Below are 20102 nucleotides of genomic sequence, written 5' to 3'. Positions count from 1 at the left end.
TCCAAAAAGTCAATTAAAGACACCTATGAAGTCAAAGCAGCGTCTAGGAAGTTTCTATATTAAATATTATAGAATTAACTTACTTTTATCTACTTTTATATGTAATTATTAGCTTACATGATTATGGCTGTGACAGTTCTTGATTTTTTTTGTTTTTTGTTTGAGTTTTTTGCAACTAAAACCACTAAATTTCAACTTGATTTGAAAGTTTAATGTTTGAAAACTTGATTTTATGATTACCCAAAATCAAAAATTACCAAAAATTTCAATCTTTCAAAACCTTTCAATCTTTCACAATCTTGCAAAAATTGCAATCTCACCTCAAATTTCTTGAACAATCTCCACAACTTGAACTTTGTAACTCCAACTCCAACTCCAACTTTGTATTCAAACCTCCAAGATCACATCAACCAACTCCAACTCCAACTTTGTATTCAAACCTCCAAGATCACATCAACCAACTCCAACTCCAACTTCACAACTTACAACTTCCAACTTACAACTCACAATTTACAACTCAATCTTGAAGTGCACGATCCAAAAAATGTTTTGAACATCAAATTTGTAATCAAGAGCTTCAAAATTGTAATCAAGAGTTTCAAATTTGTTTTGGGTAAGCTCAAATTGTAACACACACTTTGGATTGCACACACCCACAAACTCAACGTTCAAATTTCAAAACCGCGCAGTAATAAACGGAGCAGTCAACCGCGCAGTCAACAAAAGTAAAAGTAAAAGTAAAAGTCACAGCCACAGTAAAAGTAAAAGTCATAGTAAATGTAAAAGTAAAAGTCATAGTAAAGGTAAAAGTAAAAAGTCACAGTAAAAGGAAAAGGAAAAGGAAAAGTATAGTTGACTTTTGATAGGGCTTATGATTCTACTATATTTATGAATCTTGTTCAATTGTACTGTTGTTCATTGCAAAAGCAATAGCATATGGTGAGCTATGGTTGAGCAAGGATTTCACTGAATTAATGATCGACAGTTCAATGTTCAACAAAATATGCTTCAAGTTCATAGTGAGCTTGTGTGAAGGCATGGAAGGAAGATGCAAATGTGGAGAGAATTCCAGTATCAGCTTTCTTAAACGTGTTGAGAGGGTTCATGCATAGGTATCTACGTGTAGATAATCATCCCAAAGATGAACTGGTCAATCTTTACCTGACCCTAGCTACACTGGTGAGATGGCCTACAGACATAGTGTCAGAAGACGTCGTGAACAGCTGCTTCCCCCTAAACTTGTTGCTCGAACATTCGTATGCAACATTCATGCTTCTTGCTGAGGTAACTGCTGCAACATGTATAGTGAGGTGAAATAGCAGGTGCAACAAATGGATGTTATTTGATGAGATTGATCAACACTTTGTTTGCTCATCTATAGATAGACCTCTAACATGAATAGGACTAGTTACTGTGCCATCGATGAAGACCTGACATAATCTGATTCTGAGATGTGTTTTATTTTATTCAGGAGTTCGCGTAGTTTTCGTAAAATCATACTAATTCAATGGAATTGGGTTATACCACCCTCGCAGATGAATCAAAGTGGTGACTGGAAGAATACAGGTCTAAGCAGCGGATGGATCCAACAATAATTGTTTAACACTGTTGAGGAAATTATGTTCGAAGATAAGCTTTGTTCTGCAGTGGTGTAAGTGGCTTAACTCTTAATGGATTGAATTGCATTTAATTCAGTGCAGCATACAGAATTTTAGCTTCTTCAGTACTTGATCAATTGGTAGCAGACCAAAGTTATGACCTCGCGGTAGCTAATCCTTCTGAAGCTTCAGTCCAGGATGACCTGGAATTTTTTTGCCTGAAATAGTCAAATTAAGAGAACCATTGGAGTATATTGATCGACGGAAGTTTACAGATTTCAAGATTTTTCAAATCAAAGTCATGTCTTAACTGAGAAGAAAATTCGATCAAATACAGACCTGGAGATATTTGTTTTGTCGTGTCTGTCACCGTAAGAAGTACTCAAACCACCGCTTCACTACATTGGTTACAATGAACAAAACACAATAAGAGTAAGGATTAGACAAATAATTTCACAGGAATGAGCGAAAAAACTCTGAATCAATGGGGTGAAGAACACAATGACAAAAATCGGACAAACAGATTCCCTGAGATCCTCATATTGCAAGTGCAACAAGAAACTTCTAACTCCAAATGGTGGTAAGATGTGCCAACCTTCTTTTCCTTTGTAGAACTTAACGGAAGTTTTGGCTGCAAACGCTTCACGAGTCGAGGATGACACATTTTTATGTGATCGTCTAAGAGCTGACGATGATGTCGGTGGCCACCGTTGTATTCTCTCTCATTCACTGTGCGAAAAGGGTTTCCACAACCCAAGGAAGGCTTATTTTTGCAGTCACAGTCACCGATCTTTGGGGAACCCGCAAAATACCGTCCGGAGTCGTATGGTGCACCTTCAGCTCAATACAAAACAGAATTCAAAATCAAGGAGAATAAACGGGTGGATCGATCTTGATAAATTAGTCATCAGTACAAATAGGTTACCTGGAAATAGGAACAATTAACAGCCTCCAAGATTGAGTTGCTACTTTTTAGGAGCTATGTGAAGAGTTTAATTCTACCACCTGCACTGCGTAATCGCGGAACTTTTGCACCTGAAACTCTGGCCAGCTCCAAGCACGCTCTTGTATCATACAGCTCATTTGCAAGAGCACACAGCTTTTCGGCACATCTTTGGTGAATATAATTCTCCTTGTGCACCTGCCAGAAGAACATGCCAAAAAATAATGACTGCAACTTGAAGATTTAAGATGATTGTCCTTAACTTTGAGGGATTTATATTTCGGTGAGTGGTAAAAGTTTTTATAAATACATAAGAAATGTTATCATGTAGGGACCCCTTTCATAATTTCGGAAGTTTTAGGAAGAGATTTCAACCGACCTCCTTGCCAACTTGTGACCAATGGTTCCCGTATGCCTCACTAGAAGTTTTCCACCGCCATGAGTGGTCTGCCGCTTCACAATGCATGACTGAATAAATCTACGACGAAAATGGAGAGTAAAATCAGAAAGAGTCATTGGAGACCGTATTAAATGGAGATTAATTGGTTCTAGAGCTGTCCCTACATCTATAAACGAATTCTCAGGATACGGTTATACATCAAAATTTCTTAGTTACTTAGATTCTAGAGTTCAGAACAATTGATTCGTAACACATTGTTGTTCTTCATAGAATGCAGACCATTCATCAATTATAAGAGTTCTTCAAACTCACAGTATCGCACTACAGAAGCGACCGCCATAATGTGTAAGAAAGATAAAGATGCACTAAGATAACTTCAACGACTTCAAACAATAGAGCTAAGGACGAACAAAGGAAATCTTTCAAGGTTGAAAGAAACATCAACATAATTACGAGGCAGGACTGGCAAGCAAAAAACGAGGCGTAAAAAAATTATAGCAGAATTACCTGATCAATTCAGACAGGGGATTTGAGACTTAGGGGATGCTTAGACAGACAACGTTGTTGATGAGAATCGAGCAAGATTGCTGCACCAGCGTGGAGGGTGTGGAATTGAGAGACCTAAGGAATTGAATCTGTGTGACCTTTCACCTGAAAACATCCTCCTCAAGTTCTCAATGAACGGTTGCAACTATGTGTCTTATGACGAACCAGATCTCAATATATTTGTTAAACATTCGCAAAATAAGGTGAGCAGCAATTAACACAGAGAGAGAAGAGAAGAGACTGTAAGATTGGACATATCAAAACTATCATGTCGCCAATTCTACCAACGTGCATATGGCAGGGAAAGTGCAGCAGGCACCTCGATCAACCTTCACCGAATCACCTCGGAACCAAGCTCCGAGTGGCACCGACAAGTCCCAGGAAAAATCTCCAAATTGTATCTAAGCATAAAGTAGATTTTAAGTTCTTGTGTACCATTAGTTATATATATATATATACATACACGCACATTTTAAATTTTTGATAATCTATTAACATGAAATATATATATATATATATATATAGATAGATAGATAGATAAATAGATTATATATGTACAATAGAAACTTATGTATTTTATAAAACATGTGTATTTATTTAAGGTGTTATACATGTGAGAAAATTCTATAGCTTTTTAGTTTTCTAAATATTTACTCAATAAGATTGAAACAATTGGTTTTATTGTACATTAGTATAAAATTAATTATAAATCATTATATTAATACACTAACAAAAACTAAGAATATTTTTATAAACATACATTTATTTTTATTTTTTGTATTCAATACAAAAATTTAATATATATGATTTTATTTTAAATTTGAATCAATACATCATTAAATAAAATATATCTTGTTTATCAATTTAAATTTGTTCTTATCTAATATATATATATATATATATATATATATATATGTTTTCATTTACATTTTCACATATTACCAATAGATTTTGATTTTTGTTAAATAAAGATGAGAACCACAAAAGATAATAATAAGTACTATTATTTTATAAAATAAATACATCACTTTATAAAAATCAAAATCAAAATTTTTTTTTTACATAAGAAAATTATCATTTCTCAATGCAAGTATTAAAATTAATTATGGTCTTATTTTAATTTATAATACTTTCATAGAATCCTTTTGTGACTAACATATTATAGTTGATTGGAATTTTTAAATATTTTTGCTTCTATATATACTAGCTAATAAGAAGATAATGTAATTTTTTTTTGCAAATTGTAAAACTTGCATGCTAAGTATTTAGATTATAAGATACTTTTATAGGAATCCTTTAGATATAATAAACTTTAAAGAGAAGTTAATATAATCACATGAAGCATCTAGAAGCTTTTATAGGTCTAACATGCATATAAGAAACTTCTTAAGTGTTTGATATAAAATATTTCATTATTGTCTTTCTCATATTCCAATCTTGATTTAAGATTCTTTGATTTTTTTTTCTCAGTGATTCTTATTTTTATATTTTAAATTATTTAAATACATATTATTTTCAATTTCTTGTTTCCTATATATAGATAGAATTGAATATATTTTTTTTAATAAATCCATATTAATTTATATTCTTAATATTTATATAAAAAAAATAATAGTTATAAAAACATCCATATAAGTTATTTATTATTATTTCACATAAGTTTTTTATTATCATTTCATATTATTTATTTTTAAGATATAAATTAATATTAGGCTATAAATTATATCTTAGAAATAAACAAAGATACATACACACACACACACCAATTATATATATAATTGGCTAGTTTTAATATATATTTGATTATATATAATCAAAAATAGCTTTTGAAGATATTTTGTAACAAATGAAACTTTATTTATGTCAATTAATTTATTGGTAATATAAATTTATTTATATTTTAGAATTTAAGAAGAAAATTAATTTAAAATATAATTATTTATGATTTATAATACTATTGAAAGAAAAATAAAAACTATAATTACTTGTTAAAGTATATAAATAAATATAAAAGTAAAATAAATAACATTGTAGAAGATATTACTTTAAATAAATTGCTATTGGTTAAAGGATTGGCTCTTGGTATGTAACAAAGCAAAGAGATAAAGTAGATGAATAGACAAAAGTTCTTAAGTGTATAAAGAATATGTTAAAAATATATTTTTATAGTAGATAAGATAATAATGGATAGTCTCAATAGAATGTTGGATAGATGTATTCATCAAAGGATAGAATTTATCTATTAGGACAGCAGCCACTACCTATAAATAATGGATATTGGAAATGAGAGATATCTTATTTTATACTTTCTTTCTAAGTAATCTTCCTGATACTATGTATTGGTGAATTTAAAATAAAAAAAAAAAAAAAAAAAAAAAAAAAACTTTAATAGGTTATGGACCCACTCAACTTTAATTGTTAGTTTTGTAGTTCTTTGAAGTCTTTCTTATTGTGAAGAGTAGATCTTATTATTTTTATTGAAATTAGGATTTTTTATCTTCTAAACTTTCTTTTGAATCTAGTTGTTGATGTAGTTTTGCTCTTGTAAGTTTTTAAATATATTCATTGTCTTAGAAGATATCAATTACTTTAGAATGATGTTATAGAATACTAGTGTTGTATTTCTTTGTTGAGTTGCATCATCGGTACAGTAGTATTGTGCTTTTATAAGTTGAATTTCTTAAGAAATTTTCTTATAATGATAAGAAGATATTTGTAAGATTTGAAGTATTTTTATAAGAGTTGAAAGTGATTAAAGAATAAAATTACTTATTAACTCATAAAAGAGGCATTTTGGATTTTAAGGCAGCAAAATCTTCTTGTTTATTTAGTGAGCTTTATCTTCTCTTTTTCTTGATTTTCTTTGATATTCTTCTTTATTAAATATGGCTTCAAGTGAAGGTGAGGGTTTGAAAGTGATTGAGAAGTTTAGAGGTGATAAATTCTACCATTGGAAGAAAAAAATAGAACTTTTATTAGCTTCATTGGATCTTTGAGACATTGTAGTTGAAAGTGAAGAGCCTCCAAGTGACGATGGTGATGTCAAGGTGAAGAAAGAGTACAAATATTTTGAAAGGAAGGCTTTTGGCATGATTGCATCAAATTTGGATGATACCAATTTTTCACATGTAATTGCTTGCAATAGAGCAACAAAAGTATGGAAGACTCTTTGTAATATCTATGAGAGTAGAAACCTTCTCAACATTCTATGGACAAGGAAGAAGTTCTTAACGATAAAGATGGAAGAAGGAGATGATCTTGTGGTTCATGTCAACAAGTTAAAAGTACTTGCAAACCAACTAGGAGTTGTTGACAAGTTAGTTTATAATAAGGACATTGTATTGACATTGCTCATGAGCCTTCTAAAGTCCTACAATTATCTTATTGTGGCATTGGAGTCTATTAACATGAAGGGACTTATCATGAATTATGTCACGTCAAGATTTGCCTACAAAGTGATCAAGAAAAAAGAAAAAAAAAAAAAAAAAAAAAAAAAAAACTCCAATATAATGATTTAGCTCTATTTTCAAGACAAGGCAAAAGTAGTTATTTTCATCAATATGAACATTTAAAAAATAACATGAAAAATTTCTATATTTATGGAAAACCAAGTCACTTTATTAGAAATTGTTAAAAAATCTAGAAAGGAGATAGGAAGAATGCAAACAATACTTGTGATAACTTTGATGGAGATAACTATGATTTCATAGCAAATTAAGGAGCCTCCATGGCTGCTATGTCGAAGTGGATTATAGATTTAGGTACTACTAAGCACATGACACTATGCAAGTCTTTATTTGATACTTATGAAGAAATTTCAAAAACCAAAGTTTGGTTGGGAGACAATAGCATTGTAAAAGCCATAGGAATTGGATCCATTGTTGTGGAAATTATTATGAAGGATCAAATAAAGAGGATCAAATTGAAGGAAGTCTTACATGTGCTAAAGATGAAGAAGAATCTCTTTCATAGAATAAACTTGTATCACATGGTTGTAAGATTTAATTTGATAAGAATGGATATTTTGTGAAGACATTGGATTGACAACATAATGCGAAAGGCCTTAGAAATGGCAATCTCTACTTCATCAATTGTAAGAAGGTGAATGGAATAGAAGGAGCAATATTTGCTAATTTTTTACAAGATGAAGACAAGTTTACAATTTAACATTAACGATTTAATCATTTGAATGCCAAAAGCATGAAAGAGCTCTAATCCATGGTAAATGGCTTAAATCTTGGTTAATTCAGCCAGAATGCCTTAACACTTATTTGTGAAGGTTATATTCAAGACAAATAACAAAAGGCTTTATTTCCAAAAGGAATTGCAATATGTGCAAGGAAATTATTGGAGATTGTGCATCCTAATGTTTGTAGACCAATGAAAATATTATCAATTGAAGAAACAAGATACTTTATTATATTTATTGGTGATTTTTTAAAAAAAGTATGGATTTACATCATTAAAGCTAAGAGCAAATATTTCTTAAGATTTAAAGAGTTTAAAGTTCTTGTAGAGAAACAATGTGAATGCAAGCTCAAAGTATTGCGCATGAATAATGGAGGTGAGTACATGTCAAAATATTTTGATGAATTCTTGAAGATTTAAGGTATTGCAAGACAATCTTCTATTCCATATATTCCACAACAAAATCGAGTTGCTGAAAGAGCAAATTATACCATTGTGGAGATGGTTAGGAATATATTTCATGCACAAAACCTTAGGCATGAATATTGGATAGAAGTAATGATAAATGCAATGTATACAAGGAATATGTGCCCAAGAAGTGCACTCATATTAATGATTCTACAAGAAGCTTAGAATCTTAAGAAACCTTGTGTTTTAGATACAAAGATATTTAAATGCATTGTCTATTTAAAGATATTAGATTGTATGAGGTCCAAACTTGATGTAAAAGGTACAAAATGTGTATTTATTGGATATTATGAAGATACCAAGGCATATAGGCTAATGTATTTAAAAACCAAGAAGATCATCAAGAGTCATGATGTAGAGTTTTTAGAACATAAGGATGTTTATGAGTACTTGGAGATGTGTTGAAGTGGGAGTAATGGTATATTTGTAGACACATCTTTAAATTCAACAAAAGAAGAACAAGAAGATGATAAAGTTGATGATAGTGGAAATTCAAATCAAAATGAAGAACTAAAAAAGGTAGACCATAATATATCTATAATTGCTATAAGCAAAAATGAAGACAATGAAGATGTTGAAGATGATGATGTTAATGATGATGAGGAGTACCAACGTTTGAATGTGAAAAAATAAGTTTTAAGAGAGAAGAAGCTTGTAAGAAACTTTAAAGTGAAAAAAAATATCTTTTGAGAAATAAACAATAACTTGGTACATAGTAGAAGAACCACATCTTTCCTCAAGTAAGTAAAGAACATATCAATGTTGCTCTCTTTGTTGATCGATTAAGTTTGTATGATGCAATGAAGTCCACAGATGCTATGAAATGAGAGAATGCCGTGAAAGAAGAGTACAAATTAGTTATGGACAATAGAACATGGGAATTGATTCAATTTCTACCAAATTAATCTTCAATTAGTTATAAATGGGTGCTTAAAACCAAAAGAGATGCAATAAGCAATGTTGTAAGATACAAGTCTAGATTAGTTGCTAAAGACTACTTATAAGTTATTGATATTGATTTCAATGAAACATTTGCTTTCATGGCCAAATTTACTACCATTAAAACTATTATTGCAATTGGAGCAGCAATAGACTTTGAAATACATCAAATAGATGTGAAAATGGCTTTCTTGAATGGATATGTAAAAGAAGACATCTACATGGATCAACCTCAAGGATGTGTAGAAGAAAGCAAATAACATATTGTTTGTAAGTTGAAGAAAACTTTATATAAGCTCAAGCAATCTCCCAAGGCATGGTACCAATATATTGATACATTCTTTATGAATGAAGGATTTAGAAGGAGTGAATTTGATCAATCCTTATATGTCATGCAATGAAATGAGTTTATATTGATTGTCATCCTCTATATTGATGATTTGATCATCTTAACCAATATTATGAAGATGATGGATTAGTTAAAGGCAAAGTTAAAAAATGAATATGAGATGAGTGATTTGGAAGAACTTTACTATTGTTTAGGAGTGGAGTTTGTGAGAGATCATACTAAAAAATCCATTACAATAAACCAAAGCAAGTATATTGAATAAGTATTGAAATGATTCAACATGGAAGAGCGTAAGCCTATTGGAACACATTTAGATGCTAATTTGAAGTTGATGAAGCTCACAGATGAAGAGTATGCTAAAGTTGAAGATCAAGTGAAAGATGTTCTATATAAGACAATAGTAGATTCATTTATATATACAATGGTTGGTATAAGGATGGATCTTGCATATGCAATGAGTATTGTGACTCAATACATGTCAAAGGCTACACCAATCCATTGAGCAACCATCAAAAGAATCATGAGGTACTTAAAAGGTACTTTCCATTTCAAATTGTGCTTTGGAGATGATAACATTAGTTTGCAAGATTATTGTGATGCGGATTGGATTGAAGATGCAAATGATAGAAGGTCAACAATGGGATATGTGTTCTTTATTGGAGAAGGAGCTATCTCATGGAATTATAAGAAGCAATCCACAATTGCAAGATCAACAATGGAGGTGGAATATATGGCAACAAGTCATAGTGCAATGGAGGCAATATGGCTAAGACAACTTTTAGAAGACATTGGAATAGTACAAATGGAAGCAACTCCAATGGAGTGTGACAATCAAGGATGTCTTACATTTGAAAAGAATCCAAAGCATCATTCAAGGACTAAGCACATTAACATTCAATATCACTTCATAAGAGAGAAGATTGAAATAGGAGTGATTGATATAAAATATTATGCAACAAAAGACATGCTTGTTGATTTGTTGACAAAGGCACTAGTAAAGGATAGACATCACATGTTAATAAAGGCATTAGAATTGAAAGCCTTTAATCAATAGCAAAGTAGAATTATTAAAATATATAAATAAATATGAAAGTAGAATAAGTAATATTGTAAAAAATATTACTTTAGATGAGTTGCTATTGGTTAAAGGATTGGCTCTTGGTATGTAAAAAGGCCAAGAAATAAAGTAGATGAATGAACAAAAGTTCTTAAGAGTATAAAGAATATATTAAAAGGATATTTTTTATAATAAGATAAGATAACAATATATAGTTTCCATAGAATGTTGGATGGATGTATTCATCAAAGGATGGAAGTTGTCCATTATGCCATCAGCTACCACTTATAAGTATTGGATGTTCGAAGTAAGAGATATCTTACTCCATACTCTCTTTGTGAGTAACCTTGCGGATGCTATATGTTGGTAACTCCAAAATCCTTTTTCTTCAATATTACTATGGTTGCTAATGAGAACATTGGTTAGTAATGGGCTGCAAAGAAAACAAATAATATATAATAAACATGATTTGTAACCAATAAATACAACTACAATAATTTTATATAAACATTTAGAGAATTTATAATCGATTAATTAAATAAATATTACATTATAATTGCAACATACCAATTTAAAAAATAATTAAGAGTTTTATTACCAAAGCAACTATTGATACAAGTAAAAAGATTATCACATTACAAGGCAATAAATATAAATAAATAAACAAATAAATAAATAATCCATCATTTTGATTACCAAGAAATGAGGAGTACATTTCCCATCAAAATTCCACTTGAAAAATTAAAGCACAAAATCTCCATGACTTCCTAACTAAAAAAACCACATCCACCGCTTGGACGAATATCATCCACCACAAACGTACAGAACCAACAGGAATCTACAATATTCACAAAATCTACGAAAACTCTGAGAGAAATCTAGGAAATGGGCATGAAAGGAAAGTGGTAGATTTGTCAGGATTGAATGTCGGAACTCGCACTTCAGAGGGGAGTGCGAGTTGTGGGGTAGTAAGTAGATGGAAAATTGACTCAAGCCTCGATCTCATGTAAGTACTGTAATGCACACTTCTACTCACTCAATTAAGCGATTCATTGTGACCTCGGCGACAACACCCCCCCCCCCCCCCCGCCGCATCCCCACATCGTGTTGCCTGCTAATTTCGTGGGTGGATCTGTATGCTCCGAAGTCAAGCGTGGCGTTGTAGATCGGTGCTTTTGCCGGAGTTTTTGTAGCATTTGAAGACGATGAGGGTTCGCGGTGGGTCGGAAATGCGTATGGTATTGCGAGGGTGTGTAATGGATCTGTAAAAGAGGAATGGGGTTTATGGGATTTGAGGTCCGAAAGTCGATTTGTGGAGTTGGGTTTGTGATGAAACGACGAGGGGGTGGAGATAGGGGCAGGATGTAGGTTGGGGGAGTTGCGAGGGTTGGAGTGAAGGAGGGGGATTTTTGTGAAGGATTTTGGTGAAGCGGGAACGATGGCGGAAGGGGACGAGAGGAGGAAAAGTGCAGACGAGGGTGGAGCTGAAGGTGTTGAAATGACGACTGTGGATCTGTCGTCTCCATTACCGCCCCGCCATGCTGCTCCGGAGAGTCCTCCTGGTGCTCGGTTAGTTGTGGAATAATACTGCCGGGAGTGAAAATGCGGGGATGTTAAGATTGTTGGTGTTGTAGATTATTTATTTATTTGCTCGTTTATTTGCTGAGTTTTGATGATAGGAAAACAGAGTTCGTGTGATTCTTTAAGACTTGATGGTTTTTTTTTGGAGAGCAAGGAAGTGGGATTCGACCTGAAGAGATGAAGATCTCTTACCACTGGAAAATTGGTGTGGTGGCGTACTAGGTCACAGGGAAAAGAAAATGGGCAGGGACGGCCTTCTTCTCCAAGCAAGGCTATCTTTGAGCGCAGCGAGCGCGAATCGAAGCTGGAACTCTTTGAAAGTGATCCTCTTGTAAATGTGAGGGGCCTCAAAAGGTCTGTCTTCGTGATTAACTTCTGTTAGGATCGCGTTTTTGTATCGATTTTATTTTTGTTTTATTTTTAAAATTTATGTCAAGTCTTTTAATTGTGTCAGATTGGACGCTCTCGTTATTTAGTGCATGCCATCTTGGTTCTAGATGAGATTGTTATCCTCCCTGTCACTAAGAGAAGAAAATTTTCATTTCTTTCTTGATCCATGAGAAAGAAAAACAGCTATGTTGCGAAATGTTGTAAGATCAGCAGCTGCTATGCTGTAGCATAACTGCAGCAGTGATTTGATAAAGGTGAAGCGATGTGATGGACTTTTGTTTTAGTGATTCTGCAGTATGGGAGGTCAGCAGCATACACCACAAAGTCCTCAGGTCGGAGAGGTTGCAGTCCCTGTTGGTCAACAGCGTCAAGATCCTGCCCAGCAACCTTTTTTCCAGGTAGTTAGGCTTGTCAGTGATCAATGTTGTTGCAATTTAAATCTTAATATGCAGAGTATTCAACAATTTGATGACTGCTATTCTTAAAAACCTTTAGAGGTGGAAGAGATTTGAGTGAAGAGCATCAAACCCTCTCAAATTTTGTTTATCTCTTGCTTGCGTTTTTCATCACTCGTAACCTGTGGCTCTTCATTATGTATATTTATGAGCATTCGGTGCCACAACCACTTTTTATTATTGTCTGTGTTATGACACGATAATTGACTTGTCTGCAGACGAAGAGTGCAAATCTTGGGACATTGATGGGCGTCTTCATACCTTGCCTACAGAACATTCTGGGCATTATATTTTATATTCGATTTTCATGGTGAGCTGTAAGACATCTCAGCATGTTACACAATTTATCTTTTATTTTTTAGGTTCCTTTGGTACTCCATCTTTGTGTCTTATGCCTCTACTCACTGCAAGTTGAAACCAAGTGAACTTTGTCCTGCCTGTTATCTGATCACTTGATCACTCTTGCAGGATTGTTGGTATAGCAGGCATCTGGCACAGCTTGGTGCTGGTATCTGTTTGCTGCCTCTGTACATTTCTAACTGGGCTTTCCCTTAGTGCTATTGCCACTAATGGGGCTATGAAGGTGAGGAGGGTACTTTGATGTTGTGGTAACATCTAGTGCCGATTGAAAAGTCTGTAGGTGACTCCATGCTTATAACTTCTGTTTTCCTTATCAGATGTCTCTTAGCCCACCTCGTAGGGTACCTGCTGAGAAAAAGCGTAATTTGGGAGTCGGTTAAAGAATGTGATATGTTTTTATGTCTACCTTAATTCCATTGGATTGCCATTACTTTTAGTTGTCGAAATTCTCTTCGTGCTTGTAATCATTATCACTACAACTTCTATTCATATGCATTCTGGCTAGGCCTAGTCACTTGTTTCAATCAGTACTGGACTAGCTGGCTCTGTTGCAATTAGCTGGGATTTTAGATATGCTGTTATGTTTAAATCACTTTGTGGTCTGTTTATGGTGTTGTAACATGGCTCATGAAGCTTTGTTTAAAGTTTGAATCCAAAATTTCAGTTTAAAACAACGCATTCTGCTACGGTTGCAGGGTGGAGGTCCTTACTATCTGATAGGCAGGGCGCTGGGTCCTGAGGTTGGGGTCAGCATTGGACTTTGCTTTTTTCTCGGCAATGCTGTGGCTGGATCTTTGTAAGTGTCTGATTTTAGCCCCTCTAATTACTGCCGGCTTTCCTGAATTTGTGTACTTAGTACCACCAAAAAGTTAGTTTAACTTTACCATTGCAATTTAGCAAATACTTGAGGCTCGAGATTGTGCACATTTTCTCTACAGATACGTCCTTGGAGCCGTAGAAACCTTTCTCGATGCCATTCCTGCGGCAGGCATATTCAAGCGTAAGTTGTCGATGTGAGTTGAACTATTTGTAATGCCGCCTGCTTATGTCATAGTTTCGCAACTTTTTTTCAGAATCAAAGGAACGTCGTAGGGGAACTGGCTTCGGATTTGAGCTTGAAGCTTCAATTGATGTATGTGTTGAAGGGCATATCAATGAATATGCGTAGATTTTGTAGTACTATAGCAACATTTTGAATTTATCCCATTGAATTTGAGTCATGTTGGCTGTACAGAAACCATTACCATCACCGACACGCTTCCTGGAGCTCCATCTGGGTCAACAGTGACTGATGTACTGAAGACCACAAATATTCACGACCTTCAGGTTTATTCAGTAATACTTACAGTATTACTTTGCCTGATTGTCTTTGGAGGAGTCAAAATCATTAACAAGGTTGCTCCCGCTTTCCTTGTTCCAGTGCTGTTATCGGTAGCACTGATCTTCATTGGTATTTTAGCTGCTCCTCGCAGCAAAGATCCGCGTAAGTTATCTTAGTCTCTGCTGTTTGTATTGAGTTTATTCTCATTGAATCGCATATTGTACATAAATTGTGAAGGTTACAGAATATTATGAAGCATGGTTATAATTGAGTAGTTGGTACAATTGGCTGGGTGAAATACAGCGGGAGTCACGGGTTTAAGATGGAGTACATTGACCTCCAATTGGGGCTCTGCATTTCAACGCACCAATCATGCTGGCATTCCAACTCCTGACGGAGATATATACTGGAGCTTTTAGTAAATCTTTGAACCAATATACCTTCATAGGAGTATGAGTTTGATTTTCACTAAACCATTGTTAATATGTTACCTTCCCTTATACTGTGGAATTACTTCCTATATTAAATGCACTCCATCCTCTTATTGTGACTCCTTACTGTATTTTATGAAGCCATAGATGTACACTTACACACACTCTCTTTCTCTCGCTCGATCTCTCTCGCTCTCTCCCCAGTTCCTTCTGGTAGTTCTTTATTAATTTCTCCTGCTTGTAATTTTATTGCTATATACTCTTGTATTCATTACTCTATGTATGTTCTTTCAAGATCACTCTGGAATACTGTTCGGAGCTTTGGAGGTCAACCTGCGTTTTAAAACCTTTTTCTTTCATCGTGGGGATTATCTTATGTGTTTTTGTTATCATTTGCAGTTCATTGTTGGGACTTTTCTTCCCAGCTGTCACAGGCATCATGGCAGGTTCAAATCGTTCGGCATCTTTAAAAGACACGCAAAAATCAATTCCCGTGGGGACATTGTCAGCTATTGGCACTACCACGGCTTTGTATCTGGTGTCTGTGTTCATGTTTGGGGCAGTAGCCACTAGAGAACAGCTGCTAACCGACAGGTTCGACTTCTCACAACTCATTTGTAACTGAATATATTTCAGTAGTTCTTCAGTTTTCAAAATTTTAGATGAGATTTACCTTCAGCATCTTTTTCTCCTCCAATCATCTGCTATTGGTTTTATTTACACATGTTCTTAAGTTAAAACAATTATTGTATGATGCATTTTGGTGATGCTGAAAACCTCTTTAATGAATACAAAGTGCATGCATCTATTGTTCACTAGTGGCGTACTACTAACATCTGCATCCTGGAAATGTGAGCAGACTGTTGACAGCGACAGTGGCATGGCCAGTAGCTTGGGTAGTGCAAGTAGGAGTGATTTTGTCAACACTTGGTGCTGCTTTGCAGAGCCTAACAGGGGCTCCAAGACTTTTAGCTGCCATAGCCAATGACGATATTCTTCCAGTATTGAAATACTTCAAGGCCCCAGATGGTGTGGAACCTCATTTATCAACACTCGCCACCATGTTCATCTGCTCAAGCTGTGTAGTTATTGGCAACCTTGACCTCATCACCCCTGTTATCACCATGTTTTTTCTCATGTGCTATGGAGGTGTAAATCTGTCTTGCCTTTTGCTTGAGCTTCTAGACGCGCCCAGCTGGCGTCCTCGCTGGAAATATCATCACTGGAGCTTCTCACTTGTGGGTGCGGTTCTTTGCATCGGTGAGTTTTGTATCTTTTTCCATTTTTTTATAATTTCGGTGCAAAGTTATCCTAGAAATAGCGTTTTTTTTTGTCTTTGAAGTGGCATAAATACTCTTGAGGTAGCAAACTGTTAACCTGGGTTGTGCTTCGAGGTTGCTGTTCTTTCTGTGGTTTATGTATCGGTGTGCAGTATCGTATCATGGATATGACATGACAAGATTGATTATGTACTCTCAACTCACGGAATTCTGTTATGGATGCAGTTATCATGTTCGTAATTTCATGGTTATTTACTGTGGTCTCATTAGCATTGGCAAGTTTGCTTTATTGGTATGTTAGCATCAAAGGCAAAGGCGGTGATTGGGGAGATGGGTTCAAAAGTGCCTACTTCCAACTTGCCTTGCGAAGTCTTCGTTCTCTTGGAGGTGCTACTACAGTGCATGACTTGCTTTTTTGAATTACTTATTCAGTTCTTTAATACACCCCAGATGGCTTTTTTTAGGGTAACTCTTAATGCCATGGTAGAACCAGAACTAATGCATAAAATCATTCGCTGCAGCAACTCAAGTACATCCAAAAAATTGGTATCCTATTCCTCTCATCTTCTGCAAGCCATGGGGGATCTTGCCGAATGACGCGCCTTGCCATCCAAAACTTGCAGATTTTGCAAACTGCATGAAGAAAAAGGGCCGTGGAATGTCCATCTTCATGTCCATTTTAGAAGGAGACTACAAGACTAGAAATGAAGATGCTCGACAGGTTCGAGAATACTAGTTAGAATTTGGAATGTTATAAAAGTATATGTTTATTTGTCCGTGAGTGCGTGCGCAATTCTAGATTACACATAAAAGTTACAACGCATCATATAATGTATTGTACCAGTTATTGACAGATCCATGTGTTGCAGGCTGGCAAGCTGTTGGGTACGTACATTCAAGAGAAGAAATGTGAAGGAGTTGCAGAAGTCATTGTGGCAAGAAGACTTCTTGATGGATTTCGGGGCGTGGTTCAGACCATGGGGCTGGCCAACTTAAAGCCAAATATCGTGTGCATGCGATACCCTGAAACATGGAGAGATGAAGCTCACCGCGAAGTGCCTAACAATTTCTACAGTATCATCAACGACTGCTCCACAGCAAACAAGGCAGTTGTCTTTGTGAAGGGTCTGGATGAGTGGCCTAATGAATATGACAGGCAGTATGGTACTATTGACCTGTACTGGATTGTTCGAGATGGTGGTCTCATGTTATTGCTGTCTCAGTTGCTTCGTGCAAAAGAATGTTTTGATAATTGCAAAATCCAGGTATAAACTTTGAATTATTGATGCATTCTGATGGAATCTCGTGCCGTTATTGCAGTGTTACCTCTCAAATTCAGGCAAACATTACATTGAGCCTAATTGATGCAGAATAAACTTTTATTTTCATCACAGGTGTTCTGCATTGCTGAGGAAGAGACGGAGGCTGAAGAATTAAAAGCGGACGTGAAAAAGTTTTTGTATGATTTGCGAATGCAAGCAGACGTTATTGTGGTGACTATGAAGTCGTGGGAGGATCACCGACAGGAAAATGGAGTAGGCCGCGACGGTGCTATGGAGGCTTTCTCAAAAGCTCGCAAGCGGATCACAGTCCGTGTGGAGGAAATGAAGCAAGTCTGTGGTGATAGCAAGTTTGAGGCGGATTATAGTCCTTTCAACGAGCACCAGGTGAGCAAATTTGATGAAATTCTGCTGTTGGCTGATTTGGTTTATCTCGAGGATGAAAACGTGAATCGTGCCGTTCTAATTAGCCCTAGCTTCACTGGGTGTTGAATATTGAATTTCGTTGCATATGTTAACTTGTGTGCCGATTTTGTTTGTACTTCAGGTGAACAAGTTTTTGTATACAACATTAAAGCTCAATTCTATCATTTTACGGTACTCTAAACTTGCGGCAGTAGTTCTAGTTAGTTTGCCTCCACCACCCCCTCGCCACCCTGCATTTTGCTATATGGAGTACATCGACTTACTGGTAGCTAACATCCCTAGACTATTAATGGTGCGAGGATACAGACGAGATGTCATCACTGTCTTCACGTAGACAGGAGTGCAGGCCCTACATAGGACTTGTCCTGCTGCATCGAGTATTTATGTACACAATCATGATGTTGCGCCAAGGTTAGTGTTAGTTAACGAGCTTCTTTATTGGAAGTATACTGCGGATAAAACTTTCATCTCCCGCATCTTGTAGGTCGAGAAGATGAATTACTCTCCACTGCCGGTGTCGACAAAGCGACTCTAGGAAACATTCTTTTCCACCTTACTGTAGAATGAAACAAAGAAGAATCTATGATGAGACATTTTACTGTCTGAAATGTTTCTCATTATCTTTTAATCTTTTATCGTGTCTATTGCTCATTGTCAATGGTCTATTCCCACCAGAAAGCGATGTCCACATGATCTTCAGTTCTATATTGCTGAACGACATGTTAGTGGCAAGCCAGTCATATCTCCTTGATAATCACGCTTACAGGTTTTTGTCCAGAACCTAAAATTTCCATCTAACAATCACCGAAGCGCGCAAGGGCAGTTGTTGCCACCCTTAAAATATCAATGAATATATATTTTTAAAAGTATAAATAACAAATGTATATACATAAAGATTCTGCAATTCATTAAAAATAACCTCTGATGGTATTCAAATTTGATACTTCTATTTTTAATAGATATATTTAGTAAGTTTTTGATACGACTTCTTAAATCTTTGCTTTATAAATTAGAGCTGTATTAGCAGTTGAGTTGGTAAATACATTGTAATTAGAGAAATTAGAAGAAATGTAGCAAAAACAAAATACCAAAGAGAGAAATAGTTTGGTGATAAGAGCATTTTATAGAACCAGTGAAGAATGCATTTTTCTAGATAGAGATGCATGGAACAGAGGGCTTGTAGTACTTGTCTAGCCTTTGCATCAAGAACCATATAAACAAAGGAAGGAAGTGATGCTATAAAGCAAAAGGGAAGAGGCCTAAGTTGGCAGACTGATGCAGCACACTTGAGCAATTTGGAAGATTTAATTTTGCGAGTAATTTAGTACACAAAAATGAAATTTGAACAAAACTATTGGCACTTGCTAATAAATAAGCAAATAAATAAAGCAATTTCCATATAAATTTTCCATTTATCAATTAAGAAAACTTTGTCATTCGCATTTTGTGCTAATAATAAAGAATCTAAATTGTTACATAAGGAGTAGAGCTCCTTCCATTTTTTAAGTCTTATTGGTATTTTTATGATAGCAAGATACTCTCCTTTATTCAAATATTCACCCATTTCTTTGATTCTTATTTCTTTCATGTGGGTTACGACATCATTCTTTATGGGAACCACTAAAATATGAAGAAATGATTTAAAGAGGGTCATAGTTTATTAAACATGATATTTGTTTGTGATATTTTCAACTATTCCAATAGCATATTTCATTTGATGAATCATACTTTTTTTAAAGCATTATTCTTTCTAAGTGCAAATTCATATATATATATATATATATATATATATTTAAATACTTTAGAATTTCCATATATATATAGTCTTTAAAGATATTACTTTTTATTTTTTAAAATTCAAAAAACAAATTTGATGGATTAAAATTTCAATAAAGTAGAATAGGGAACATTTAATATCATTAAAACTATGGTAGTAACCTCACATGTTTGAAACTATTTCGCATTTATAAATTATTTAGGTAGACAAAGAGGAAAGTGGTGATTTATTAATTTTTTTAAAAAGATAAATTTTACATTGTATTCACAATTAACTACCATAAAATAAACAATACATGGTCAAATCTAAATTT

The 20102-nt window shown here is 34.6% G+C and overlaps 2 protein-coding genes across 9 annotated transcripts; one reads left to right on the top strand and one right to left on the bottom strand.

Moving 5' to 3' along the window:
• Positions 1-1318: 1318 nt before the first annotated feature.
• LOC112283407 (uncharacterized) lies at positions 1319-3821 on the bottom strand. 6 transcript variants are annotated; one of them, XR_002970096.3, is made up of 7 exons: positions 3807-3821; positions 3449-3592; positions 2921-3009; positions 2604-2739; positions 2194-2432; positions 1938-1996; positions 1442-1816 (listed from the first exon to the last, which is right to left on the bottom strand). XR_002970096.3 is itself a non-coding variant. In XM_024522033.3 (5 exons), exons 1-5 carry the CDS (start codon positions 3279-3281, stop codon positions 1994-1996), a joined length of 495 nt encoding a protein of 164 aa, XP_024377801.1. In that variant the 5' UTR covers positions 3282-3393; the 3' UTR covers positions 1937-1993. The 6 variants fall into 6 exon arrangements, 1 of the variants encoding a protein (XP_024377801.1); XR_002970097.3 differs by lacking the exons at positions 3449-3592; positions 3807-3821 and adding an exon at positions 3254-3399 and having other exon boundaries at positions 1319-1816; positions 2634-2739; XR_012217655.2 differs by lacking the exon at positions 3807-3821 and having other exon boundaries at positions 2921-3019; positions 3449-3654.
• A 7701-nt stretch (positions 3822-11522) lies between these two features.
• LOC112283804 (cation-chloride cotransporter 1) lies at positions 11523-18645 on the top strand. 3 transcript variants are annotated; one of them, XM_024522987.3, is made up of 16 exons: positions 11523-12057; positions 12292-12423; positions 12755-12857; positions 13133-13224; positions 13383-13497; positions 13970-14070; positions 14213-14274; positions 14509-14757; positions 14899-15013; positions 15426-15620; positions 15886-16286; positions 16532-16693; positions 16828-17027; positions 17176-17571; positions 17701-17973; positions 18134-18645. In XM_024522987.3, exons 1-16 carry the CDS (start codon positions 11927-11929, stop codon positions 18344-18346), a joined length of 2940 nt encoding a protein of 979 aa, XP_024378755.1. In that variant the 5' UTR covers positions 11523-11926; the 3' UTR covers positions 18347-18645. The 3 variants fall into 3 exon arrangements, 2 of the variants coding, with proteins under 2 accessions (XP_024378755.1, XP_090107450.1); XR_002970200.3 differs by having other exon boundaries at positions 11541-12057; positions 17176-17465; XM_090251324.1 differs by having other exon boundaries at positions 11627-12057; positions 13133-13231.
• Positions 18646-20102: the final 1457 nt, after the last annotated feature.

The sequence above is a fragment of the Physcomitrium patens genome, chromosome 6 (genome assembly GCF_059467195.1).
Source record: "Physcomitrium patens ecotype Gransden chromosome 6, ASM5946719v1, whole genome shotgun sequence".
NCBI lineage: Eukaryota > Viridiplantae > Streptophyta > Bryopsida > Funariales > Funariaceae > Physcomitrium > Physcomitrium patens.
This window is presented reverse-complemented; position numbering and strand designations above follow the sequence as displayed.